General features: G+C 49.9%; 1 protein-coding gene across 1 annotated transcript; it reads left to right on the top strand.

The window, feature by feature from the left end:
• The first annotated feature begins 19129 nt into the window (after positions 1-19129).
• Itpripl2 (ITPRIP like 2) lies at positions 19130-25714 on the top strand. Its single transcript, XM_038313426.1, has one exon. The coding sequence runs from the start codon at positions 19711-19713 to the stop codon at positions 21316-21318; it is 1608 nt and encodes a 535-aa protein (XP_038169354.1). The 5' UTR covers positions 19130-19710; the 3' UTR covers positions 21319-25714.
• Positions 25715-27749: the final 2035 nt, after the last annotated feature.

The raw sequence follows: 27749 nt of genomic DNA, 5'->3' as shown, positions 1-27749 counted from the left end.
TCCCAGGACTCGGGAGACAGAGGCAGACTGATCTCTGTGAGTTCAAAGCCACACTGGGCTACACAAGATTGAATCTGTCTAAAAGAGAAAGAGAGCTCACACAAAGGTGATCCCAGCACTTGGGATCACACACGTTTAATTCCAGCACTAGGGAGGTGGACACAGCAGCCATATGGCTGGGCAGAGAGAGAAGTAGAAAGGGAAGAGACAGGAACTCAGTGGAGTGTGGAGTCAAGTTTGTGGGGAGCATTGCAGGATCGCCCCTTTTGTTTGTCTGAGCTTTGGTGGAGGGAATATCTCTCTAGTGATTGGTTGCTTTGCTTTTTCAATCTTCAGCTTGAACCCCAATAACTGTCTCTGGGTTTTTATTATTTGTGCTACAGGTTGGCCCGTGGGTGTGTCTGTGGGGGAATTTCTAGACTGGGTAGGAAGACCCACATTATCCTTAGGTGACACCATGCCAAGGACTGTGGTCCTCCAGGAGGATGCCATGTGACCTGCTGCCTCTGCTCCCTCAGGGAAGGCACTGACTTCCCCAGTGAGGACTGAACCCCAGTCCGAATAAACCCTTAGTTAAGTTGCTTTTGTTCGAGTATCTTACCATAGCAAAAGAAAGGGGAACTAAGTCAAGACCCCACCTCTTACAGGCTCTACCACCAGACAACAGACAGTAAATGGCAGGTGGTGACAGGCGAGGGGGTCAGAAGACTACAGCGCTGGTCATTCTCACTGTGAGGGTTCATCGCTCAGTGGGTTCTAACAAGGGCTTCCCTGTGATCATCTCTCTCTCTCTCTCTCTCTCTCTCTCTCTCTTTTTCCTCTCTCCCTTTTCCCTCTCTCCCTCTCTCCTTAGCTCCCTCCCTCCTCACTCTCTTTCACACACACACACACACACACACACACACACACACACACACACACACACTTTTTTCCCCCATTCTCCTCTGTTCTCTCTGCCATGTGTTTATGCTTAAGATAAATTACAAGGCCCTTTCCAGAGAGGAGGCGGTAATCCACCCTCAGTGGACCTGGCGACCTCCCGCTAGGCCTGCCTCTTAAAGTTCCACCACTTCCAGAGCAGCTGCGAATTACTCACACGGCTTGGTCCCTTGGGATCGCCAGATGCCCAACAAGTGAGAATTTGGTTTTGACACAAGAGAATTTGACTGCTATAGCCAACGAGAGAATGAATGCCAGCAGCTTCCAAAGAGCATCTTAAGTGTATTATTTCTCTATCAACATTACATTTAAAAAAATCTCCAAACGTGCAGAGAAACTGAGAGAACCACGCTGTCAGTCCTGTGTATGAGCCACCAGGAGCTCAGCGTCGTATCTTATTCTGCTCGTTTTGTCTTCCATCCCCTGTCCTTCCTTCTCTGCACCCATTTATCCATCCTAGTCACCCTCCAACACTGCAGCCTGCATCCCGCTGCATCCCACTGTGCGTTCATGGAAGTTAGAAGTGAAACTGATCCGTGATGGAATGCTCTAATTCGCCAGTGAGTGACGCAGACCGCTCTGTCTCCAGAATGAGGCAATTTGAACTTAATACGGTTTTCTTTTTCCAAGGGCTGTCCTTGGAAATGTCCCTGCCATGTGAGATAAGAATCCACAGTAAATGGAACCTTATGAAATTTCTCTTCCTATGTCTTAATTTTGCTCCAGATCATGAAAGATGTCACCAGACAGGAGACAGGGAATCTGGAAACAACAAACTTGAAGCAATGCTCAGGGTGATGAAAGCTTTAGTGTGGAGGACCTGGTTTCAAATTCCAGCTCAGTGGCTTCAGGCTATAGGTCCTAGGCAGCGAACACAGCATGCCTGTGCCTCAGTTTTCCCACCTGTAAAGTAGAGATGAAGACAGATGCTACTTTGAAAGTCTGTTCTGCATGGAAGGGCAGAACAAGCTACATCCTGTGTTACTACCTATTAAAGCTCTGGCTGCCACTGAGGAAATGCTCCAGCTGGCTTCATCTCACTCCCAGTGCTGCTAGCAGACAGGGAAGAGGGGGTCTTGTATCTGACATGCTCACTTTTGCAAACTTCATGCTCAGTGACTTTGAGGGTTCTGTGGATTTGTATCCCATTCCCTTCTGAGTTTCTTCGGCCCTGTTAAGACTTCTGGTGAGAAATTTAATGTCTGTCAGGATTCTCATCGTGACATCACCAGACAATGTCAGTGGGAACTTGGGTGTCCATAAAACGGTTCAAAGTCAAAGAGCTGAAGCTGATGAGTTAGCCTCTAATTGTGTGGAGTTTGCAATGCAGTTCTCATGGCCTTGATTCATAGAGTACCACTTTATTGGTACCCGCTTACGTCAGACTCATTAGTGCTCTCTTGGCTCTGCATCTTAGCCAGACCAAAGCTTTCCTTTAACTGATGTCAGCTGCATAACTCACAGCAACGGTCTCTAAAGTGCAGCTCAGGGAGAGCATTCTCTAGGGGAAGGCTGCTTATTGACCCAGACCTACTCTGCTGGACTTCTGAGATAGGGCTCATTCTTTCTTTCTTTCCTTCATTCCACTCCACCTACTGGCCAGCAGTTGGGGGCCTGTATGACAGACATGAGAGCTGGGTGAAGGAGCTCACCTCTGGAATCTCAGCACCTGGAAGACTGAGCAGAAGGTTTGCAGAGTACTGGGCTATCTCAGGCTACAGAGTGAGGAGATAAATGGATGGATGGATGGATGGATGGATGGATGGATGGACAGACAGGTGATAGACAGATAGGTAGATAATACAAGAGGAAGGAAGAGTGGAGAAAGATTGATGGATATGGTAGTGTACACCCATAATCCTAGGACTTAGGAGGTGGAGTCAGGAGGACAGGAAGTTCTAGGCCAGTCTGGGCTACATAAAATCCTATCTGTAAGTGGAAAAATATCAAAACAAAACAAAAAGACAGTTCCTGCTCTCAAACCCTGTAATCCCACACTCCAGAGGCTGAGGCAAAGGATCAGAAGTTTGAAGGTTGACACCAGTTGGACTACATAGCAAGACAGTCTTCCAAAAAGTGTTCTTAACCACACCAGCTAAAAATCCACAAACCGAAACTTTAGAACAGAGATCTTACAACTTCCCTGTAAAGGCAAGCGCTTATCAGCAGCTGTGAGTCACAGTAAACAGGAACTAGAGTGCACGGATTCTGTTGACACCCGGCTGGGGCACAGCCTGGGGTTGCCCTTGTTTGTTCTCATCGTTTCTCATAGCAATAGCATGCATTTCAGCAGGATCCATGGCATCTAGGGCGATTACTGCACTTCCCAGACTCCTTTGCTGTCCCCTGTGACCATGTGACTAATTCATGAAATCTCCAAAAGAATTTCCTGTTTCTCAACAGGCCCCAGAGGAACCACTCCTCCAGTGTGGTTTTCTCTTTCTTCCTTTCTTTTCTTGCTTCCCATGTGGTCTGGAGAGAGAGCATACACCGGTGCATGCCCATGGAGGCTATAGGAGGACAGTGGGGATCTTACCCAACCACTCCTACCTCATTCCCTTGAGACAGGGTTTCTCACTGAACCTGGTGGCCAGCAAGTCCCAGAGACCTCCTGTCTCCTCCCTACACAGAGGTGGGATGACAGGCCTGTGTAGGTACTGGGGAGTCAACTCAGGCCTCATGTTTGTATAGCAACTGCTCACTCTTACCCACCGAGCTACCTCCCCAGCTCCTAGGTTTGCTTCCCTTCTTTCTTTCTAAAGGATATTTTATTTATTTGTCTGTTTTTTTATTGTGTGTTTGTTGGGGGACAAGATTCATGTGTGCCACAGTGTAAGTGTAGAAGTCAGAGAACGAGGTGGGGGAATGGTTCTCTCCTTCTACAGTGTGGATTCCAGGAATTGAACTCGGGTCCTTGTGCTTGCTGGCGAGCACCTTTCCTCTCTCAACCATCTCGCTGGCCTTCTGGGTATGTTTTCTGATGATTGTTGCAGTATTTGGATAAGACTGCCCAGAGCCATGGTGGCCGTCTTGAACCAAGAGGAAAGCCAAGCTGTGGATGAGAGAGCAGAGAGATGGAAGGAAGAAGATGCCATGGGAAAGCCGTTTAAAGGACATGCCGGGGGCTAGTGCGCCTCTACCTGCAGTTATGGAAAGAACACGTCCTTACTGTCTGTTAGTCTTCTGACATCTGCCCTGAAGACATCCTAGCCAGGCATGGTGGCACACGCGGCTCATGACACTAGCTCTCCAGTCTCATCCCCTCAACCTTCTCCCCACACTTCAGACAAACTAAAAGTTAAACCAGCTTCTTTGGGACGCTGCACTAGAGGGTGCCCCTCTCCATGCTGGCTGCAATCGGTTCTTCCAAAGTGGACTCAGGGGGTCAAAGGAACTCTCGGACCCAGACCAGCTCAGCAGTCCGTCCCTCCAGATCAATCGGGCCCAATTGCACTCATGGATCTTGACGACTGTCCTGTTTCTCAGGCAGGGCACCTCAAAGGACCGCTCACTCCACTCTCACGCACAGCTGGAAAGACTCGCAGCCACCGTCTCCTGTCCCAAACCGGAGCGCTTCCTTCACCAGGTGCCAATCAATGGTCCAGACTTGCCGGGAGCGTTCTGTTGGGGCTGTTAAGTCCAGGGGCGGGAAGGAACTGAGCTCCAGGCAGCCTCTCTGTTCTGCAGGGGACCGGCTCAGTTTGCTGCAAAGGTTTCTTGGGGCTCACTTTCCAAGGAAACATTTGCAGGTGAGTGTAGCTTGTGGTCTGCTTCCAAGGGAACTGGAAAGGCCTTTTTAACCCATGCTCTGTTCCCTCCCCCGCCATGCCCCTCCTCCTCCCCAAATCTGCTCTCCCGGGAAGAGACTCATTCTATGACCTCAGGCCCCCGTAGGGAATTGGATGGATCCTGGGAACAGAGGCGACAGCTGTTCTTTCAACCTTGAGTCCCAGAAGCTGGGGGCCTCACAGCAGCTCTCTGTTCCCTCCTGTCAGCTGGCCAGCTAGGACCCGCCATTTTCAGTCTTCCCCTCCCTTGTGGGCTAGCTCTTCCTTCCTCCTGACTCACGTGATTTCTGCGCCTGGAAGGCTTTTTTTTTTTTTTTTTTTTTTTTTTTTTTTTTTTTTGCCAGTTCCAGAGTGTCTGGTGTTTAAAACGTCTGTTTATTTCTTAATCCTGCTTCCCCAGGGCTCGGCTGTCCGGTTGCTCAGACGCATTAAGAGAGAAGATTGGGTTGAGCCAAACGGGTTGGTTTGAATGAAAATGACTCCCGAAGACACACAGGGAGTGGCACTATTAGTGGTGGGCCTCGCTGGAGTAGGTGTGGCCTTGTTGGAAAGAGCACGTCATTGGGCGTGGGCTTTGAAGTTTCAGAAGTTCAAGTTAGTCCCTGTATCCTCTCTCTCTTTCTTTCTGCTGTCTGCTGATCCAGGTGTAGAACTCTCAGCTGCCTCTCCAGCTCCACATCTGCTTGTGTGCTGTCATGCTTCCCACGGTGATGATAATGGACTGACCTCTGAACCTGTAAGCCAGCCCCGATTAAATGTTCTCCTTTATAAGAGTTGTCCTGTTCATGGCATCTCTTCACAACAATAAAACCCTAACTAAGACAAGCTACTTGGTCGTTCATCCGTTTATGGATCATGGTTGGTGGTGTTGTGTGTCGGGTCCTGTTTTCACTGGCTTCTCTGGGCCAGGCCTGTGAATCTTGAACAACCTGCATTAACTAACCATCCCTGGGACAGCCATACGAATGTCACGAACTGGCTCTTCCCTCTGCAGGGACAGAGTGGGGTATGTGTGTGTGATGTTTTTGGTGTGGTGTGTGCTTTTGAGACAGGGTCTCAACGTATTCCAGGCTAGCCTTGAACTCTACATAACTAAGGATAACCTTGAACTTTGATCCTCCTGCTCAGTTCCTGAGTGGTGGGTTTGCAGATGTGTACCACCAGGCCTCGTTTGTGTGGAGCTAGGGATCAAACCCAGGGCCTCAGGTAAGCTAGACAAGCATTCCACTGAGTAACGTCCCCAGCTCTACAGATGACTTTAAAAACAAACAGACAACCAGTTGTCACTTATCACATACAGTCTGAGGGTCACAGGAAAGTGTATAGGAAAAGATGCTGAATGAAGGCTCCAGTAGACTCCACATCCACACAGCAGGGTACCAAGGGAACCGTCGGCCCAGGTCCCACCAGGGAGCTGCTTACAGAGTTGGGGCTGTTGCAGGTGGGGCTTCAGAAAGACTCTGCCTTTGAAGTCTGCAACACCAGCATTGGCGTTCCCACAGCACAGAATGAGGGCCTGGAGGAAGGGCTGGAATGGATTGCTGCTGGACAGAGCCTCAGCGGCCATTTAAAAACTGCAGAGTCCCACACAACAGCACAGCCATCCTCTTCCTCAGATGTCACTTGTTCCCTGACCCGTGATTGTTTCCCTCCCCTGGGCTGGCCTCTCTGAGTTTCGCTGCTCACAGTCCTGTGAATTCATTCAATAAGGCCCTCAAGTACCTAGTGTGGCCAAAGCTGTAGGAGTACTGAGACGAAAGCAGCAGAGATTCTGCCTTCCAGATCCTCATCTCATACATAGTGAGGCAGATGGACCAAAACCTGCCTGCCCAGGATGCTCCTTAGCTTCTCAAACAACGTGCCAGGGAATAGAGACCCGAGGGTAAGAACCTTGCTGGGGAATCAGGCGTGTCTGATGTGTGGCCTGGTACAAATCTGTTACCCGCTCTCAGTCTCACTTCCCCTAAACAGGAAATGGCACCAGCCTCACTGCAAGCTCAGATGTTTCAGGAGATGACGCTCAGCATGGGCCAGGAGGCACCCGGCACAGCTCCGCAGACCTGTCCATCAAGCTGGCCGCCTGTCGCTGCGCCTGGCCCTCCAGTCATTTCTTTCTCTCCCCCTTTCTGCTGTCAGGGGATAGAGGGAGGTGTGCATTGCCTTGCTGGGCTGTTAAGATCCCGGTGGGCCCTTCATCACATATTAAACATTAATGGAGATCTTATTTTTTAAAAAAACTTTGCTTACTTCACTTATTTTTTTTTTAATTTTCATTTTATTTATTCTTTGTGTCTTTCACACCATGTCTCCACATCATGTCTCTTGGTCTCACCCACCTCCCCACCCCCCAAAAATAAAACAGAACAAAATTTAAGAGAAGAAGGTGGGGGGCGGAGAGGAAGAGATGGAGAACCCCGTAATGGAAGCTGCGGTGTGAGACAGTGAGCCACACAGTAAACCCCTTTGTCTATACATTTTCACATGCAGGCGTTCATTGCAAAGAATAATTGGTCTGATTAGAGGTTCCTGGTCTCTGCTACAGCATCGACTGCTGGGCCCTTCCTGGGACTCTTCCTGGACATCCCCTTGCTGCCCTGTGTGGTAGAGATCCTGCAGCCCAGGGCCCGCAGGACTGCCCCACCCGACTCCCACCTCATGCTCCAAGAGTACAGATGGGGTGGATGTTGGGGTGGGTCAACACACAGCCTTAGTTCTGGGCCTGGGTAGTTGCAGGGTTGGTCAGCCTGCCAGCTCTCCCCTGTCTTCACCACCAAGGTGAGCTTTCCTGCATTGCCCTGGCTAGTTCACCCGTTGCAGGGATGAGCAAGGGGTGGGGCCATTGCTCTCGCTTTCACATCCTCAGGGTGGGTTCTCCCACACCTACACCTTCAGGACCAACTCTGACAGAGACTTTTCTAATGAAAAGATTATCTGGAGTCTAAGGAATGGGTTCTTTTCTGGAGTCACCTACCCTGTGTGGACCTTTCTATTCTGTAATTTCAGGATGCTTCATTTTCTTTCAAGTTCCTTGCTGCCTGGCACACTCGAGAACCCACGGTGGTGTGGAAGATGTGGCCGGTGAAGGAAGCAATGGATGAACTTGTATGTGGTCCCCACCAATGGCAGATGCTCCAAGCTCCAAGCTCCGAGGTTTCAGCTCCAGAAATGCTCTGAAGAAACAGGGGCCAGGAACCGCGGCAGGAACCCAGCATCACTCAGCACAGCTGGCTGAGTACAGGTGGCCGACGCATTCCGTACTCACCTCATTGTGACCAGATACCCCCCAGAAGCAACTTAAAGGAGGAAGAGTTGGTTTGGGCTCACTGTAGGAAGGCACGGTGGTGGCAGGAGGCTGCTTGTCCTCGTGTGGGTGGATTGGGTAGCAGACAGTGGTGATAGCTGGCTCTGGGTTGGCTTCCTTCCCCACGTTTTTTTTTCCTTTTTCTTCAATCTAGGATGCCAGCCCACAGGATGGTGCTGCCTACATTCAGGGTGGGTCTTCCCTCTTCAGCTGAACCACTCTAGAAACGCCCTCACAGATGGACCTAGAGTTACAGCTCTTTGGTGATGATAAATGCAGACAAGTTCACAGCAAAGACTGGCCCTCACATTCCTAAAAAAGACATGCCCACCCCTGAGTCTTACCTTATTTGGAAAACAGATATAATTTTTGCAGATATAATTAAAGACCTTTAATTAAAAACTCTTAATCATCTCTTGATAAAGCCCAGGGGATTACCCATGCAGACACAAAATAAAAATATGAGTCCTTATAAGAAACAGGAAAAGGAGCAGGATGGTGGTGGTGCACATCTTTAATCCCAGCACTCAGGGAAGCAGAAGTAGACGGATTTCTGTGAGTTTGAGGCCAGCCTGGTCTAAGAGACCTGGAGAGCGGATTCCAGGACAGCCAGGGCTGCAGAGAAACCCTGTCCTGAAAGAAAAGCAAAGAAGCAGGAAAGGAGACAGAGTCCCAGAGGAGAGGTCCATGTGTGGGCATAGCAGGGGCTGGAGTTTTACAGCCACAAACCTGGAGTGCCTGGAGCATCAGGAGGTAGAAAAGACAGGAAGGATGCTCTCCTTGGAACTGAGCCCAGCCCTACTGACACCTCGATTTCAAAATTCCGTTCCACAGAACTGGAAGTACAGACATTCACTGTGTCCTTGTTGCTGTGACACAATGCACAACAAGCCACTTAAGGGACTGTGATGAGTGTGATGCCCTCCATATTCTCAGGTACCAGAACACTTGGTCCCCAGTTGGTGACACTTTTTGGATAAGTTTAGGAGGTGTGTGGCCTTGCTGGGGGAGGTATGTCACTGGGAGTAGACTCAGGTTTCAAAAGCTTTGTTCCATTTCCAATGCTCTCTCTCTGCCTCTTGGTTTGAGACATGAGCCCTCCAGCTGTCCCTGCTGCCGTATCTGCCTGTGAGGTCCCTGTAAGCATCACAGATGGGAGGAAATATCTACTCCATCCACACGGAGTGAGAAGGAAAGCCAAGCCAGTTCAGGATGATTTAGTTATCTGGGTGCTGGTTCAAACTTCAGGAGTTTGACCCCAAGCCAGTTTATTTCAGACACATTTAAGTCCAGTAGAGTTTTGGAAAAAAAGTTTCCTAATAACAACTATCCCAATCCCATGTGCACAATAAAGCTTACGGCGTGACTACATTGAAACTCTTTTGCAAAAGTGACCTCTACCATGAAGATGGGTTTTATAGCTTAAGGGCTAGGATCAGGAGAAAGTGTAAAGGTCAGTAGACTATAAAGTACAGGTGACATCTCACCTAAGGATCGGTTCTGTTGCCTGAGAAACAAGGCCAAAGATAAAGATCTAGGGAGGGAGAGTCTGGGATAAACATTCTAGGGGAGCTGGGTGGGGCCTGACTCAACAGATAGCAAAGGTCACCAAGTCTTAATGACGTCTACTCCTAGCCTTCTGGGAGGAAAACAGGTTGTCTCCAGCGAGAGGACAACCCTGCATGACTAACATTCCTGGTTTCTTAGTGCTTATCTGTGAGCACTCGGTGCCCTCCACACCTGCCTCCTTCCACGCCTCTCTGCCCTGATGGTGATGGACTCTTATCCCTCAGGGGCCACAATTCCTAATAAGCCCTTCCTTCCACAAGTTGTCTTTGTCGTGGTGCTTTGTCACAGCCAGAGAACAGTAACCAGTACAGGAAGGAAGAACTTATTTTGGCTTGTGGTGTAGAGTCTGTCGGTGGCACAGTCTAGCATGGTAGGGAAGGCATGGGGGATGGGGATAGACTTGTTCACATCCAGGTGGATCAGGAAGCAGAGAGCTCTGGTGGGGTGGGGACAGGGCATAATCCTCAGAGGCACCCTCACCCCCACCCCGTGACTGGCTTCTTGCAGTCATGCCTCCTGTGTCAAGGTCCCATGGCCTCCGCAGACAGCACAGCCAGCTAGAGACCAAGTGATCAAACCTTATCCTGTGTGGCCATTTCACACTCAAACCACAGCACTGAGAGAAGAGACCTGGGTGGTTTTAAGTCATCCGGTGTGTCGTGATTTCACAGCAGACACAGGAGACTGAAACACTCAGCAAATACAGTCAAGAGCGGCGAGCTTTGTTCCAGAATGAACTCCGGTGGTCCCACGGATGATGATACCCTTAGTGCGTGCAAGTATAGTCTGTGATGTTCTCGAAACAACCAGATTGCTAAGCAAAGCTTCTCGCAGAATGTAACCTGCCATTAAGCAAATGCCTGACCATATTCATCAGAGATTACCATGTCTTGGACACTGTTCTGGAAGCCAGGGCTACATTAGTGAACAGACATAGGTCTGAGTCTGTAGCTCCCTTCAGGAGGACAAGGATGACACATATTTCACATCTCGTGCAGCCACGGCATGTGGTGTGGGTAGAGAGCAGAGGACAGCATCAGACACCAGCTCTCTCCTCCCGCTGGAGGAATGCTGAATTGAGATGCACACCGCCACGCCTGCGTTTTTTAAGGGTTTGTGGAGATTTGAACTCCGATCTTCAGGATTTTGAAGCAAGTGCTTTCCCCATCTCCCTAGTCCCAGATGAAAACACAGTTTGTTGACTCCAAGGAGGTAGAGAGACCACTGTTTCATAGAGCAGGGGGCGAGTGATGTTTGAGAGAAAAACAAAGTGGGGTGTGAGAACAGAGAACGGTGGGACTGCTGTCCTAGGATGGCATGGGCAGGGTTAAGGGAGATGTCCCTGATAGGAGGATTTTGAATAAAGATGTTGAAAAAGTGAGGGAGTGAGCTATGAGTCACTTGTCAGGGGAAAGGACCTTGACCAAAGGGAATAACAAGGGTAAAGGAGGGAACGGCACAGAAAGGGAACAGTAAGGATGGTTTGCTTCTTGTCAGTGAGTTTTTCTTTTCGTTGCCTGGGGATCAGGATGTAGCTCAGCTACTTCTCCAGCATCATGTCTGCCTGCATGCCCCCATGCTTCCCTCCTGGAGGATAATGAACTAACATCTGAAGCTGTAAGCAGGCCCCCAGTTAAATGCTTCCTTTTATCAGAATTGCCTTGGGCATGGCGTCTCTTCACAACAATAGAATAGTGACCAAGAGAGCCTCCATCAGATTGACCTATGGGGGCATTTTGTTGATTAATGAATGATGTGGGGGGCTCCAGTCTACTGTGTGTGGTACCACCCCCAGGGAGGTATTCCTGGGCTGTTTAAGCAAGCAAGCCATGAAGAGCAAGGCAGTAGGCCGCATCCCCCATGGTCCTTGTTTCAGTTCCTGCCTCTGTGTTCTCTGAGTTCGCTCAGTGATGGAGTGTGGCCTGGAAGTTGTCCTTGATCAGTGTTTTATCCTAGCAACAGAAAAAAATAACTAAAGTAAACAGGGAAGAGCAAGGGAAGGGGTTGACAAACCTAAAGACAGGAATGTGACAGAGGAACGGAGGACAGGGAGTGTGGAGAAGAGAGGAGGGGGGCACAGAGAGGACTAGAAATGACGGGCACCACTTTTCAGCAGGGTCTCAGAGACTGTGGGGACCAGGTTCTAGGAATTTTATTCTAAACACAGAAAGTGTGACAAGTTCCTGTTGTGGACTATTCCTTTACATGGTGTGGAGACATGTCACTATGGTTGGTTAATGAAGAGCTGAATGGCCAACAGCGAGGCAGGGAGAGTTTAGGTGGGACTTCTGGGGACAGAGCACTCTGGGAAGAAGAAGAGGTGGAGTCACCAGCAGACATAGTGAGAACAAGACATGCAGAGGAGAGGTAAAAGCCACAAGTCACATGGCAATGCATAGATGAATAGAAATGGGTTAATTTAAGTTATAAGAGCTTAATTTCATAATAGTAAGTCTCCATGTGGTTTTCTGTGAGCTGGCAGCCCAAAGAAAAAGCCTGCTACAGTTTCAGAACAGAGGCCCATGTGGTTTGATCAGGGTGTAGAAAAGCCACTCGGGGTGCTAGGTCAGGAGTTTGGGGATCAGGAGTAGAGGACGAAGGACCCGGTAGGGTGCCTGCTGGGACAAGGCAGGCAAATGAGGCGACAGATTTGATTACAGTGGCAGGATAGGGCTTTACGTGAGGCTAAGACACAAGGCTTAGAAATGTCAGTTGTTGATCCCAGCACCCAGTACTGTGCTGGGACTGCACCCCGACTACCCAGAGCCCTGATTCTTTTTACTGTCCTTATTATTTTGCTTTGAACAAAATAGAAGTTTATTCTTAGTCCTAGATTTGAGTACATAGTCCACTCAGACCTGCCAGCTCAACAGACCAGGGATCTATGTGCCTTCACTGTTGGAATATAAAATGTCCTCCGACGGTTTATATGTCAAGGTTCCAAGTTGGTCTCACTATTGTAGGAGGTTAGTGGTCCTGGGTGGAAGGAAGTAGGCCACTGGGGTTTGATTTTGAAGGGGATACCTGGTTTCTGCTTCCCATCCTGCGCACCATGAGATGAAACAGCCCCTTCCCCACCTGCCACCATGATGTTCCAAACTCCTCCCATTCCGCTGCGGCTCATGCATGGAGCCCAGTGACCACTGAGCCCTTGAAGCTGTGGTCAGAGAGAAAGAAACCCAAATGGTGTCGTGGTGGCACACACTTTCAGTCCCAACACTCAGGAGGCAGAGGGAGGTAGATCTCTGTGAGTTTGAGGCCAGCCTGGTCTACAAGAGCTAGCTTCCAGGAAAGGCTCCAAAGCTACAGAGAAACCTTGCCTTGAAAAAAGAAAGCAGGGGGAGGAATTCTTTCTGCAACTTATTCTGTCCAGTACTGGGGAAAATGCTGTGTAAAAATTCCTAATGCTTTGTCTCCAAGGTCAAGGGCAGCAAATCTTCACGTGCTCCTCAAGCTGAGATTTTTTTTTTTTTTTGGCATCAAGTAACCCTTTTGGAAAAGGGTCTTGCTCTGTAGTCTTTGAAATAAAGTCTTGCTCAAGTCTATGGACTTGAAGTCATGATTCCCCCTGCCTGAGCCTCCTAAGTGCTAGGATTATAGGTGTATACTATCATGCCTCTTAAGTATTTTGGGGGAAATCCAACATATTGCTGTGGAATAATCCTCTTGTACACTGTAAAGATTTGTCATTTGAATTGTTTTAATAAAACTCTGACTGGCAGGTAGCCAGGCAGGAAGTACTAGCAAGGTGACCAAACTAAGGATGATGGGAAGGAGAAGGGCAGAGTCAGAAGTCACCAGCAGACACAGAGGGATCAGAAGACAAGGGTGTCATGCTAATAAAAGTACCACCATGTAGCAGAGTGTAAATAAGGAATATGGGTTAATTTAAAATGTAAGAGTTAGCTAGTAAGAAGCCTGAGCTATCAGTCAAGCATTTATAAGTAATATTAAGCCTCTGAGTCAATTATCTGGGAAGTGGCCGCTGGGTAGTTCAGAATAGACGGACAGGAGAGAAATACCCACTTACAGTGTATATTTCAGGACATGAGACTGCTTAGAAACTCAGGCTTCAGCATCTAGAAATAAGCAGTAGAGTCAACTCCATCCCCTCATTGACCTGCTTTCTGAAGCTGCTACAACGATTTGGGGTCAGGGATCCCCCAAGCATGGATGTTGTGTGAATTCTAATTGTTCTTAATAAAAACTCAGAGTCGGGTATTAGAGGGCAAAAGCTGAGAGATTAGAGAAACAGTGCAGCCAGCCACTAGAGACACCTTGTATCTCTATCGAATCCTCAGACCTAATGGGTGATCCTGCCCTCAGGCTGCCTTCTCTGACTGATTGCTTCAGACTGCACTTCAGACAACATCTACAGACTGCATCCTCAGACTGCATCCGCAGACTGCATCTGAGACTGCATCCTCAGACTGCATCCTCAGACTGCATCCTCAGGCTGCATCCGCAGGCTGCATCCTCAGACTGCATCCTCAGACTGCATCCACAGGCTGCATCCTCAGGCTGCATCCGCAGACTGCATCCACAGGCTGCATCCGCAGGCTGCATCCGCAGGCTGCATCCTCAGGCTGCATCCGCAGACTGCATCCTCAGGCTCCACTGACTCTTGTCTTCTCCCACCTTTTATTCCTCTCTCCTCCCAGCCACATCCCTTCCTGTCTCCACCTCCATAGTGCTGGGATTAAAGGTGTGAGCCCCCGCCACCTGGCCTCTAGTGGCTTAGCTCTGCACTCTGATCTTCAGGCCATCTTTATTTGTTAAAACACAAACAAAATATCACTACACATGGAGACATTCTGACTCTGATACATGCATCAGTCTTCATTCAAAAGTGTTTTTTCAGAGGTAAACAACATGAGATGAAGTCATACTAGACTAGGGTGGGCCTTAAAACTGACTGACATCTTTCCCCTTCACTCATGGTCCTGGTTGTTGAACCTTGGCCCTCACACATACTAGGCGGATGCTCTACCGCCGAGTTACCTACATTCCAAGCCCATTCTGCAGTTTTCAGATTTTTGACGCAAGTTTTCCCTAAACTCTCCATTCTGGCCTTGAACCTACTGTAGGCCTTGGACTTGGGATCCTCTTGCTTCCGTCACCCAAGTAGCTGGGATGACAGGGCTGTGCCACCACATCTGGAATGACTGATTTTGTTGTTTGTTGTTTTTTGAGATGAGGTCTCACTCCAGCTCAGGCTGGTCTGGTATTTACTATGCAGACCAGTCTGGCTTCAAACTCATAGAACCATCTTGCCTTAGCTTCCCAAGAGCTGAAATTACAGACATGAGCCACCATGCCCAGCTTACAACTGACATTTCAAAAACAAGAGAGAGAGAGAGAGATTTGGAGACCGAGATGCCAGCAAACACACAGGGAAGAGATGGTGGAGGCTGCAATGCTATGGGCGCAGGCTAAGGAATGCTAAGGACTTCCAAGAGAAACTAGGACTGGCTTGATTTTGGGCCTTTAGGAGGAGGAAGAGTCTGTCAGTCATGTGGTTTTGCTATAGAAGTCTCTAGAACTGTGAAGAAATTTTGTCTTTCTGGTATTTTGAGACAGAAGTTCACTATGTAGCCCAGGCTGGCTGTAAGCTTATGATCCTCCTATCTCGACTTTCTGAGTATCAGGATTACAGGCAAGTGCCCCCAGGCCTGGTAGTTTCATGTTTAAGCCACTCTTTTGTACAGCTTTGTTCTGGCGACCCCAGGAAGTGAACAGAGCTTCGCTGGGGCTGCTGAGAAGACCTGAGCAGTTGTGGAAGTCAGGCTCAGGATCTGAAACTACCCACAGGGTGGGTCCTCACAAAAGTGTTTGCCAAGCTTTGTTCTACAGGGTGGCCATTATTTGGGTGGTAGGAGATGGCGCACCACCGTATCTAGTGGGGGGAATTAACCACCCAGTAGGTGTTACAACCCTCCCTACCCTAGAGATTCAGTGAGCAGAGCCAAGCAAGGTTAAGACATAAACAGGCAGCCTCTGCTCTGCCCCACCCCTCCTCCTTTAGCACCGTGACTTTCTCTGGGGGAACACCCCTGCCACAGTGACCCTGTGTCCTGTTCCCAGGGCTGGGTACCCAGTGTGTTAGTCAGCTTGGACTGACTGCAAATGCCGCAGGTGGAGTGACTTTAACAATGGGACTTTATCTGCGCCTGAGTCTGGAGCCTGGGAGGTGAAGGATGGAGTTCTGCCGGGCTTCGGCTTCTGAGGGGGGCTGCTTCCCCGGCTTGAAAATGGACACCTCACCCTGGGTCCTCATGATCTTTCCTTGGTGAATGTGCACAGCCAGGCATCCATGTCTCCTCACAAGGCCACAGATCCTATCAGATGGGGGCCCCGTCTTTACCTCATTTAACCTTAGTGAACTCCCTAAAGGCCTTTCTTCACATTCAGTCATCTTGGAGGCTGGGCTTCCACGGAGAATCTGGAGGTGGGAGCACAAGCCGGGGGAAGGCAATCAGTGCCTTTTCTTACCTGGTCACTTCTCACACGTGGCCTGACACTATCCTGAGGATGGCATTGGTTACAACTGCTGGGAAAGCAAGACTCTCTTTCCCTCTGAACCCAGAAGAAACGTGAGGCTAGGCTAGCCATGGCACATAGAGGTGACCTGTCAAAGCACAGCCCATTTAGGAGAAATCAGAGTTAAGAAGCAGAGGGAGAGCAGACACATTTGGAATTATGGGACTTAGGGTCAGCTGAACCTGAATCAGGTTCACCATGGACTCCTGCACTGACAATACAGTGTTTTGTTTTTTTTTTGTCTTAAAACATGCCTAGCTGTATTTCTGTCCTTCTCAACTTGTTAGCTAGTCTATAACCTCTTATCTAATATTCATCCTGTGGACAGTCAGCCTCTTTCCATCCCCATCATTACCTAAGAGGCCCATGGACAAAGTGGCTCTGGTGGTAGAGAGGCAGATTAGGCCCGAGCTCCGCGACTGCCACTCACCAAAACTGACCCTGCTACAGCTGCTACTGAATTCCCCATCTGCCGACAACAGAGACCAGCACTGAGCCCCAGATATGGTACCATTCTCTAGGAATGAAGGTATAGGTCATTCCTCTAGGAAAAGAGCCAAGGTCTGCCGAGGTGGTACTTGCTGAGGGTGGAGGAAATACAGAACGGGTAGCAGAGAGAGGTAGTTATAAATACCAGCTGAGACCACAAGACCAGCTGCAGACATGAGGATTATAATTGACATGAGTGTTTCTGTTGTACCTTTGTTAAGAAGTCTGTGCATATGAACAAATACACTAAGCATTCACTTTCTTTTATTTCTCTGCCATATAATATAGGATGAGATAATATCAGTGGTTATTATCATGTTTAGGTCATGAGACACTAAAAGACTAAGCATTCCTCAAGGGACATTGCCACCTATTCTAAAATATAATACCGCATTAGTGATTGTATGTGGCTAGTTACATCATGTTTGGCAAAATTATGACCTGGTTATTGTTTTCATTTGAAAATTACGCATGGCCTAAGGATGTGACTGAAGATCAGGTTGTCAAGGGGTAGGTGTGTGATGGCAAATCTTGGTTGTCATCTTGCCTACATCCGGCATCAACTAAAACCCAAGCAGCTGGGCACTTTTGCGGGGGATTTTCTTCACTGGATCATTTGAGGTGGGACTATCCACCCTAAACCTGGGCCTCAGATTCTGGTGTCATCCCAAATAAAAGAACAGGGAAGAGGAAAGCGTTTGCTTTTTGCCTACTTGCCTTCACTCTTGATGGCAAGTTCATCCCTGCTTGGTTGCTGCTGCGGAGCACTCCCCCACTGATGGCAGAGCCTACTTCTTTGGAATGCCAACATGGACTGAAGACTATCAGCTACTAGGAATCCTCTGGGACTCCGGCACCAGCCCAGATGGGATCCAAAACATGTCTGGAGGCTGGGAGATGACTCAGTCAATAAAACACTTGCCTTACAAAGGCGAAGACCCTAGTTCCACCCCCAGAACCACTGTGGGGAAGCTGGCCACGATGGCACTCCCTCGTAGTCCCAGCACCTGGGAGGTGGAAACAATCTGATCTCTGGAGCTCACTGGCTAGCTGAATCAGCAACCTCAGGCCCCAGTGAGAGACCCTGTCTCAAAGACCAAGGAGGACTCAAGGAATAGCAACCAAAGTTGATTTATAGCCTTCATATATGCATGTGAATGAACATATGCATGCTCACGCACACGCACACGCATGTGCACACACACACACTTCTGCTTAGCACTAACTGGTTTGATCGAACTCTCCTGGTCTAATGCTAGGAGGACCCTTTGTCCTGGTTCCCAACCATGGCTGGGCTCTCATATGCTTTAACGCATTTACCCTTGCTCTCCTTACAAAGCAGCAAGGTGTGTTTAAGTGTGAACAAACACAGGTGACTATTCAAATAAATTCAGATTGCTTCTGGGAGTAGCCATGCTATGAAAAAGCGCAGACTTTCTAGGTCCTAACAGAGTCCTGGAAGGACTCAGACTCAGAAAACAAAAGCCCAGAGGATGAAAAGGGACCCATGGGCTTCTTCCCTGGGCATCCTGCCCTCTGGCTTTTCCAGATGTAAGCACCTGAGTTCCAGGCACAGCTCTGCAAAGTCTGTGATCTCGGGCAATCTTTGGAACCTGCCAGGGCCCTAGTTTCCCTATAGGAAAAGCAGAGAAGGCACTAGGTTATTCATTAGCAATAGATATTAGTGCTAATGTTTAATCAGTATGTATTAGTATTAAAGTGCAGAGTGAATGTGTTCCATGTGACTAAGTGCAGACATAAGTCCTCCCTCCAAAGAGAGAGAGAGAGAGAGAGAGAGAGAGAGAGAGAGAGAGAGAGAGAGAGAGAGAGAGGCGCTCAGAGGGTAACTGGGAGCGCCTCTCTCTCTCTCTCCTCTATGTAGGTTCCAAAATTAAACTCAGGTGGTGAGGCTGGGGATCAAGCCTGACTCCAGCCCTGTAAAAACTATCATTATCTCCTCGTTCCTGCTCTCCCAGGTCTCAGGCCCAACGCCATCCCCTCAGCCACCACTCCCCCCTCATGGTTAGGGCAGGACTGGGGGGGGGGGGATGACCCCTGAAGTATCACCCTGTACTCCTTCTGCCAGCTTCCATTTAGAACATCTGCCTGCAGGGGGCTTGTTTTTGGGACAGGGTCTGCCTCAGTGTAGCCTAGGGCGGCCTTGAACTCATGACCCCAACACAAGGGTCAGAGGTGGTCATCAACCTTACTGTTCATAGTCCCTTTTTACAGGGTTGTAAGCTTGAAAGGCTGGCAGAAAAGCCTCGTTCACACTGTCAGCTGCATTCCCAGCTTTTAGGCTCCTGCCTAGTGCATAGTAGGTGCTCAGCGAATGTTGGTTTGCAAGAAAGCACAGCCTCAGTCTGCAAGGGGCCACTTCCGCCCCGGGCCTGCCACGCCGCCAGCGGGACGCGCTGGGGGTGGGGCCGGCGAAGGGAGGGCCGGGCGGTGGGGCTGCAAGCCTTCCTCCGGCAACTTCCCAGTAACTGCGGGATCCGATGCAGCCACCGCCCCGGAACCAGGCCTTCTCTGTTCTGCCTTCCGAGAGGGGGCCCGGGAGTAGCCCTTGGGAGGGCAGTCTCTCGCACGTCCCGAAGTCCCTCTGGCCACCCGGCGTCGATCCAGGCGGAGGCCGGGAGGGGGCCGCCCTCCCCGCGAGGCTCCAGACTCAGGCATTTCCTCCCTGCTGCCCGGCGCGGCCTTCCCCTCCGAACGAAGAAAATCCTGGGGCCCGAGTAACCCGGCCGATCGCCCCGGTGTGCAGCGGCTGCCGAGCCAGGAGGGCCGCTCAGGGTAGGATAGGAGTCCGGAGCAGAAGCTGGTCGAGGGCAGCGCGGCAGGGACTGAGCGGGACAGGGACAGGGCGCGGCCAGGGGCCGGAGTGTGCAGCACGGGCGGCGCCTGGAAGGGGAACTTGAGCTGGGAGTGGAGGCTGAGCAGTGAGGCTGCTGGTCCCGGCGCTGCGAGCCGGGAACCGCCTCCAAGGCCAAGGACACGGGGGCCGCGGGGCCGCCGGGGCGCTGCGCGCATGCTGGGCAGGGGACATCACCCGGGCTCGCGCCCTGGGCCGCCCGGGCTCCCGGCATGTCCGTGCGGTACACTCTCAACCTGAAGGTCTTCTGGCCGGTGGTGACTGGACTATGCACGGCGCTGGTGTGCCTCTACCATGCCCTGCGCAGCACCGAGGGAGCCCGGGCCGAGCCCCCCGACGGCGTAGACAGCGGCTTCCCGCTGCTCAAGGTGGTCATCCTCCTTCTTCTCGGCTACATCCTCCTACGATGTCGCCACACCATCCGCCAGCGCCTCTTGCCAGGCTCTTCCCGCTCTTGTGGCCACGCCAACTTTTCAGCCAGACCCTTGCAAGAGCCAGGCCTGAGCATCTTACTGGAGAGTTACTATGAGCACGAGGTGCGCCTGTCGCCGCATGTGTTAGGTCATAGCAAGGCGCACGTGAGCCGGATCGTGGGTGAACTGGTGCAGGCTGGCCGAGCCCGAGGGTCTCCAGGCCCCATCACCGGGGGAGCGCTGGCCTTGGCCTTCCGGGGAGATTTCATCCAGGTGGGCAGCGCCTATGAGCAGCATAAAATCCGCCGGCCAGACAGCTTCGACGTGCTGGTGCCACTGCGCTTCCCGCCGCAGGTGGCTCTGGAGCCTCGGAACCTGGGGACCGAGCCCACGCTGGCCCCTGCCTTCCGCAGCTGCTTCGTGTGTGCCCTCAAGGCACCGCCCTCGCCATCGGGGACCTCGACAGGACAGTGGCATCGCGACTGCAAACCCTTCGCTGAAGGGTTTTGTGTGGATGTGCAGGGCCGGCGCCACCTCTCCGCTACCCTGGTGCTGCGCTGGTTCCAGGCGCACCTACAGCGCTCCTTGGCCACAGTGCGCTACAGCCTGGAGGGTCGCTGTAGAGTTAGCCTGACCCCAGGTGGTCTGGAGCAGCCTCCCACCCTCCACATCCTTCCTTGCCGCACGGACTATGGCTGTTGTCGCCTTTCCATGGCGGTGCGCCTCATCCCCGCTGTCCATCTGGGCGATGGCGTCTTCCTTGTGGCACCGCCACCGCCACCCTCACCCAGCGGAGCCCTGTCAGAGCTGCCGGGTGGCCTGCGCGCTGAGGCACTGTGGGGTGTGAATACAGCACGCCAGGAGCAGAAACTGCTGGGCTGGCTTCAGGAACGGGCTCCTCCGGGTGCCTGCTACCTCAAGTGCCTGCAGCTGCTTAAAGCTCTTCGAGATCTGGGTGCCCGCGGGCTGGACCCTACAGCAGCTACCCACTGGGGACGCATCCTGTCTTCCTACGTGCTGAAAACGGTGCTGCTGGCCGTGCTTCTGAAGGAGGGCGGCCCAGCGCACAGCTGGGACGAGGCACACCTGAGTGAGTGCTTGGAGAAGCTGGTGAAGTTCCTTAGGGACTGCCTGCTGCGACGCCGAGACCTCTTCCACTGTGTCCTGGGTCCAGGTGGAGCGACCGCCGAGGTGGGCCCCCTGCCCAAGGTGCTGCGCGAGGCCGCTCCAGTTGACCTCCTGGCACCTTTCGATCAGCATGCCCGGGAGCTCGCAGCAGCGCGGTTGCTGTCCACCTGGCGAAGGTTGCCTCAGCTTCTCCGGGCCTATGGCGGTCCCCGCTACCTTGCCAGGTGCCCCTTACCCCGGAGTCAACGCAGCCAGGGCTTCCCTGAAGATGAACCATGAACCCGGATTACACTGCACCTGACCAAATGTCTCTTTCCCACAGGATGGGAGGGAGGGTGGCAGTTCAATTCGAGATGAGCTGTAGAAAGGGTTAGGAAATTTGGAGGATATCAAAGGCTTTGGTGGCATAAATGTTCTGCCCTAGGCTTCATGACCCAAGATAGCTGTAGCATCTTCTGCAGGTCCATTAGAGTGTCCTGGGTGGTCTTATACACACCCATCTCTGCCCCCAAATTATTTGAAGCAATCATGTTTGACATGCCTACTTGTTAGATGCTAGGTTCTCAACTAGGTGTCCATGTTTTTGGAGGGGTGTTGATTGTATGTTTGTTTCAATTACGGGGTTGGACTCCTGGGTCTTGCATATGCTAGGCAGCTACTTCACCACAGAGCTGCACATCCAGGGCCCCTAGTTTTGTTTTTAAAAGGGGGGAAATCCTTATCCACAACTGGAGTTGAAATTCTAGTCCAGCTGTTAGCATTCCAGAGCAATAATTTAGCCATTCCCATGAGTATTTGTGTATTTTTAATGGTGCAATCATAAATTTGTTGAGCAATATTACTGGAGTTGCCATAAATTAAGTGACCTTGCTAAGACCTGGCCGGGAGCTGAAGAGAGACTTTCAGAGCAAGCGGCCCTCTATACCCAGCCATTCTCTTGTTCTATGGTGGCCGGAACCAGGGACTGTTCAAAGAGGGCTCCACACAGTTATCTGGAAGACCCAAGCTCTGAGAAGCAGCCAGCCACCATTCAACACTCTCCAGGTCACAGGTGGGGATTGGACACTCAGCACCTCTTCATTTGAGCCGGGCAGAATGCAGAGGGAAAAGATCCTTAATTAAGACAGGTCTGGCAAAAGTGTGAAGCACGGGTCTTGAAACAGATCCTGCCCGAGGCTCGCTGTCAAGCCGGACACAACCCGCCTTTGTTTCAAAGTTTCTGAGCAAGCGGCACCTCAGGCATGTTTCAGAGTTTAAGGATCTGTGAGGAGAAAACGCTTGGCATGTTGCCTAGTTAGGGCTCGGCTTCGGTGATGCCTTGTGTTGGGGTAGTGGGTGGAAGGTTCTTGATTGCCCAGATAACCTTACAGAGTCTTGGAGGCCAGCTCTTGCTTCTGCGGATGACCTGTGAAATAGTAGCTTGCAGTTTGTGCCTGGAGACCTGCCATTTCTCACCAGTGGGCAGAAGAGGTGGGTTACAGGAGCTGAAGGAGAAGCAGGGAGCTGGCCTTACAGTGTTCTGCTCTTCTTGGCCCTGAGCTTCCCCAGGCTGGGGGCATCTTGCAGTTGGGAAGAGCCCATTCCCCTGTGCCTCTCAACCTCCCGGCTTCCTGACAGCTCCAAATGGCACTTCAAGTTTAGAATGCTCCACCTTCCTCTCTCCTAGTGGGAAGTGCGGCCACCTCAGCAATATACTTAGGGATTTTCTTTTTTAAGTAGACTCTTTAAAGTGAAGGTTGGAGGACGAAAATAGTCACATGAATAAGGCCATTGTTTAATTTCTTAGCTATCTGGAGGGAACTCTGCAAACCCCCTTTCTTTAGGGCACCCGGTTGGCAATCGATGGGAATAGATTGTAGGAACTTCTCGGTAGAGCTATGTTGGCTTCTGTGTCCTTTGCAACTGAAAGAGGAACAGCTGTCTCAGTGAGTTGTTTTGGGGACCACTCCTCTTGATACCCCAAGGTCATTCCTAGTTTTTTGAGGCCAATATTTGGTCATAAGGTACGGCATTGGATGTAGGGGGTGTTCTGTCATCCTCTTGCAAGGACAGAAACTGCACAGTGGGTTTTATTTTAATTACTTTAAAAAGTCAATGCCAAGGGAAGATTGTGTGTGTGAGTATGTGTGTGTGTGTGTATGTGTGTGTGTGTGTGTGGTATGTGTGTTTGTCTGTGTGTATACTACACATGTTTCCATACTCAGCCTGTTGATTCCTTTGTAGTCACTAAGTTGGAATAGAGAACAATGAGACAATTTTCCAATTATTAGATTTTTTAAATTGTGATAATATTTTGAAGTATAAAACTGGTTATTGTCATAAATATAAATATCTTTCTTGTAGGGTTTTTCCGTTATTTTTTTGGTTAATTAACCAAAATTTCATCCATCCTCAAAGCTTTTAAATTTTATTATATTATTATTATTATTATATTATTAAATTAATGGGCATTGTGCTTGTGAATTAAAGAAATATTAATGTTTTATTTAAGTGCCATGCTGAACAGTTGTTCTTGATATGTGGCAACCAAAACTCAAGAGATTTCGATCAATTTTGATCAATGTTTAGCGATCTGAAGCATGTACTGTGTACAGATGCAATAATACGGCCGTTGCGGTGGCTGCCCGAGGCCCTTGCAGTCAGCTGAGTCCAGCCTTTCGTTACAGCCTCTGTCACAGCCTCTGTTTGATGTGTACACATTTTTGGTGTATATTTGGTACTGGAGAGTCACATATGCCAATATTCTCATAGAAGATGGCTCTACCAAAAACTAAAGAGTTGTTTAGCCAGTGCCCAAAGATGTTTTGAGGAAGATGACTCAGCCCTTTTATAATCAGACACTTCAGTGACTCCCACTGCCCGGCTCGGAGCCTTCCTGGAATGTTCGTGGGATGGGAGAATGTGTTTTGCAAAAATGAAGTTGGAATGGAAAGAGAGGACGGTCTGAGTGGATGCAGATATTGTCTGAGGATTGGGGACAGGGGGACTTAGGATGAACGTGAAAGGGAGAAATGGGAGGAGGGAGATCCCTCGAGGGTGGGAGGGTGTTTTAGGTGAAGAAGTGTGTTTTTAGGTATGTATTTTCAGCCAGGAGTCACAAACTCAGTAGCCTGAAGGCAGGAAAATAAGTGAGGGAGGGGAGGGTGGCGGGGGCTGTGCCTACTTAAAGAGGGCAAAGAAAAGGTGGGGCTAATTTCAGATTAAAATACTGCAGCTCACTGGTTTTTAATTTAAGCTATAATTTAAACTGTCTAAAACCACCGAGTGAGCAGAAAGTTGGTTGAACCTGAGGCCACCAGTTTGTGACACCTTGCCTTACACAGTTAGCCCTTCCTCTGAGTATATATAAAGTTATATTCTTTGCTGTGGAGACGATGGTTATATGTATGTGGGGGTGTGCTAGCTCGTTTCTGCTTTAATCTCTCAGAGTTAAGATTTATTATAGGAATAACAACAGAAAAAATTAACAAAGCCACAGATAACATTTATCCCCAGTTTCTGGTAGGGTTCCCATGCAAGCCTGACTCTCCAGTCAGGATCTCAACTAAAACACTTGGGGCTATTTCTGGATTTTCTTTGCCGGTGATTTGGGGTCAGCTTCTCTCCCTGGCTGGAGTTTGTGGATGAGTAATGAGGCGGAATTGCGGAATGCATTCTTTCTTTGTATTTGGTTCTTATCCGAAAATTAGTTTCTTTGGTTGTTGTCCTTGGTAACCTAGCCCGGGACTTCACAACGTTGGTTGAAGGCATTAAACACCAGCAAAATAACAACCAAAACAGCCCGTGTTCCATATTTGGGCCAAATTCCATGGCTTTGTACTATGGCCTTCTCCAAGAATCCTGCGGGCTTACTCCCAGCATTTCCGTCCCTTTCTGACTCAGTGTCTCTCACCAAAATTGCCACCAGCTGAGCTTGCTTCCAAGGCGTCTTTTGTCACCTCCCAGAGGAAGTTGTGGTTTCCACTGGGCTTCTTGGCTTTGACTTTGACGACAAGGTTTTTCCCGGTCTACACAAAAGTTCCTCCCACGTGGAGAGAATGAAGCTTGTCCACATTTCTGACATCCCTCAGGAGGGCAACTCGCTCAGTGTTACCCTTGTGTGGTGCGTTAGCTTCTTTGTCTTTAATTACGTGTCCGTAACATATCTCATTTTTTACGGCATGCGGTGGGGGTGGGGATAATGCTAGCGGAAGTCAAGAGAAGGTAGCAAATTACGGATCGTGTAGACAGAGAGAATTGGTGGAGACCTACAGCTAATTGGTATGGAATCTGGCTCTGGCAGTATTAGATATTTAGGACTATTTTAGCACTTTTTGGAAAAAAAGTTTCCTTGTCTTAGTTGCTTGACTTGAAGCATTCCAGCACAGGCAGCTTTTTAACGTGCCTTCTGACCCCAAACTGCACATTGGGATACACTTAGAGGGTCTCCGTTACAGCCCAAGTTTGTTCCAATAAAAGAGACCAAAGAGTTAATCAGACCTGGTTGACTGCTATCACAACTGTGTGGTTAAGGATGTCTTAATCACGCAGTCCATGGCCCCAGTGGTCAAGGCCCGTCACTCCCATCTTCGTCTGAAGTTGGAGTGTGCATTTGCACTTTTCGATCCTGTGGGTCACTAGGGGACCTTGTTCTTTCCCGTTTTGCTGTATCAATAAAGGAATTTGTGGAAACCTCTGGACTGTGTGTGTGGGCTTTGGGGGGCCTAGGGGGAGGGTGCTGGTGCCTGTGCCTGCACCAGCTTGAACTTCGCACAAACTTCAGTTGCTTTACTTCAGTTGCTCCCTCTTTCCTCCCCTCAATCCATGTGTGTGTGTGTGTGTGTGTGTGTGTGTGTGAACAAGAGAGAGAGACAGAGAGAGAAGAGGTGGTTCTGGGTGTTATAAACTCAGGTCCTCCTGCTGCTTGGGCGGCAATCACCTTATCGGCTGAGCCATCTCTCCAGCTCATCTCATAGACTTTTCTGGAACTCTGTCTCTTGATCTTACTGGAAAGAACTGTTTGCCCAGGTGGGTGTAAGATGCCCTGCAGGGGTGCAGCCTGAAATTCTGTCTTCTGTTCTTTTCCTGCCTAAAACTCTCTGCCCTGCCCCTCCTCTCTGCCCCCACCATCCCCCCTCGAACACCATTCAAGTACTGACCTGTGGCTAATTCACAGTTCAAACATTTTGCCTAGAAACTGCCTGGGCCCTGAGGCCATCTTGACATGGTTAACTGCTAACATTGGAAATCAGCCATTCTTAACCCGAGATGGCATCTTGGAGACCATGTTGGGTGGTCGACATCTCAGCCAGCGAGGCCTCAAGGAAAGCTGCAGCTGCCACTGACTAAGCACTAGCTGTGTTGTGTGTTCAGCCTCCAGGACAGCTGATGAGCACATTGCGCTGAGCTTTCAATGAGAGTAGTCATATCCCAGGGTATTGAAGACAGCACAGAGCTGGCAAAGACACACACCGCCTCTTCCAGGATTATAGACGAGCTGTCGGAGACTCGGGTACTGAGCAGGGAAGGCAATGAAACTCACAAGAGGGATGCCTCCTCGGGCATAGGCATAGGGATTTCCAGGAGGGCTCCTTGGAGGAGGTGGCTCTAAGGCGAGATCTAAAGACAGATAGGAATCAGCCAAGCCAAAGAGGTTGAGCTAACTTCAGAAGACTAATACATCAAGTGCCACCAGTGAGGAAATTGGCAGAGGAAAACTGGTCACTTCTTACCAGGAATGAGAGGGAGGGGTTGGGGGTCCCAATGCCTGCTCTTAGCGACCTGGCCTCTTTCCTCTGTGGTCCAGCTCCCCTAAGGCTCCACTGTCTCCCAGTAGCCTGAGGACCAAGCCTCTACCATGGGGACTTAGGGAAACCTTAAAAGCCAAGCCATTCCAGAGGAGCATGGAGGGAAAGACACGCATTAAGAACACATTTGGCTACAGATTATTATAAAAGCCTGAACTACAGGGACGTCAACAAGGATTTCAAACCCCATCTGCTTCTAGAAGATGTGAGGGTCCCACAGTTGAGGGATGATTCTAAATCCAGGCATCTTTTTGCTTTGGCTTTCAAGGTGGCTTTGCTTTTATCTTTGTGCAGTATACGTCCACTTGCTTTTCCTACAGCTAACTTGTTCAGAGAGAACTGGCTGAGGAAAACGATGGATTTCCCTCTTCCTATTGGACAGAGTCCTGTCGCATGACATACTTATAGGAGAAGCTAGGAAGGGCAAACGGGTATTAGTGGATAAGCAAGCCAGCCACGGAATCTACCAATAAACAAATCAGCCCTAGATACAAGTTCCTGAAGAATCTACCAGAAAAGGGAGCAGTGGAAGACTCAAGAGTTCATATCTGCTTGATGTAGACTGTCCTAAGTTAACTTGCAAAAAAAAATACACAGATGAGTCTGGTATCAGGGTCACTCTTCACTCATGATGAGGTTGGTGATTATTATTATTATTTCTTTAAGTCAGTTAATTTTTTTTTTTTTTTTTTGGTTTTTCGAGACAGGGTTTCTCTGTGGCTTTGGAGCCTGTCCTGGAACTAGCTCTTGTAGACCAGGCTGGTCTCGAACTCACAGAGATCCGCCTGCCTCTGCCTCCCGAGTGCTGGGATTAAAGGCGTGCGCCACCACCGCCCGGCAAGTCAGTTAATTTTTTAAAAATATCACTCCTACCCCACATTCAGCATATGAAAACCCATCCCTTGATAGCAGCACTGGAAACAA

This window comes from Arvicola amphibius, chromosome 1 (assembly GCF_903992535.2).
Source record: "Arvicola amphibius chromosome 1, mArvAmp1.2, whole genome shotgun sequence".
Classification (NCBI taxonomy): domain Eukaryota; kingdom Metazoa; phylum Chordata; class Mammalia; order Rodentia; family Cricetidae; genus Arvicola; species Arvicola amphibius.
This window is presented reverse-complemented; position numbering and strand designations above follow the sequence as displayed.

Excerpts from the sequence above, each read along its gene's own strand:
- Itpripl2 (XM_038313426.1), top strand. The coding sequence starts at position 19,711 with ATGTCCGTGCGGTACACTCTCAACCTGAAGGTCTTCTGGCCGGTGGTG.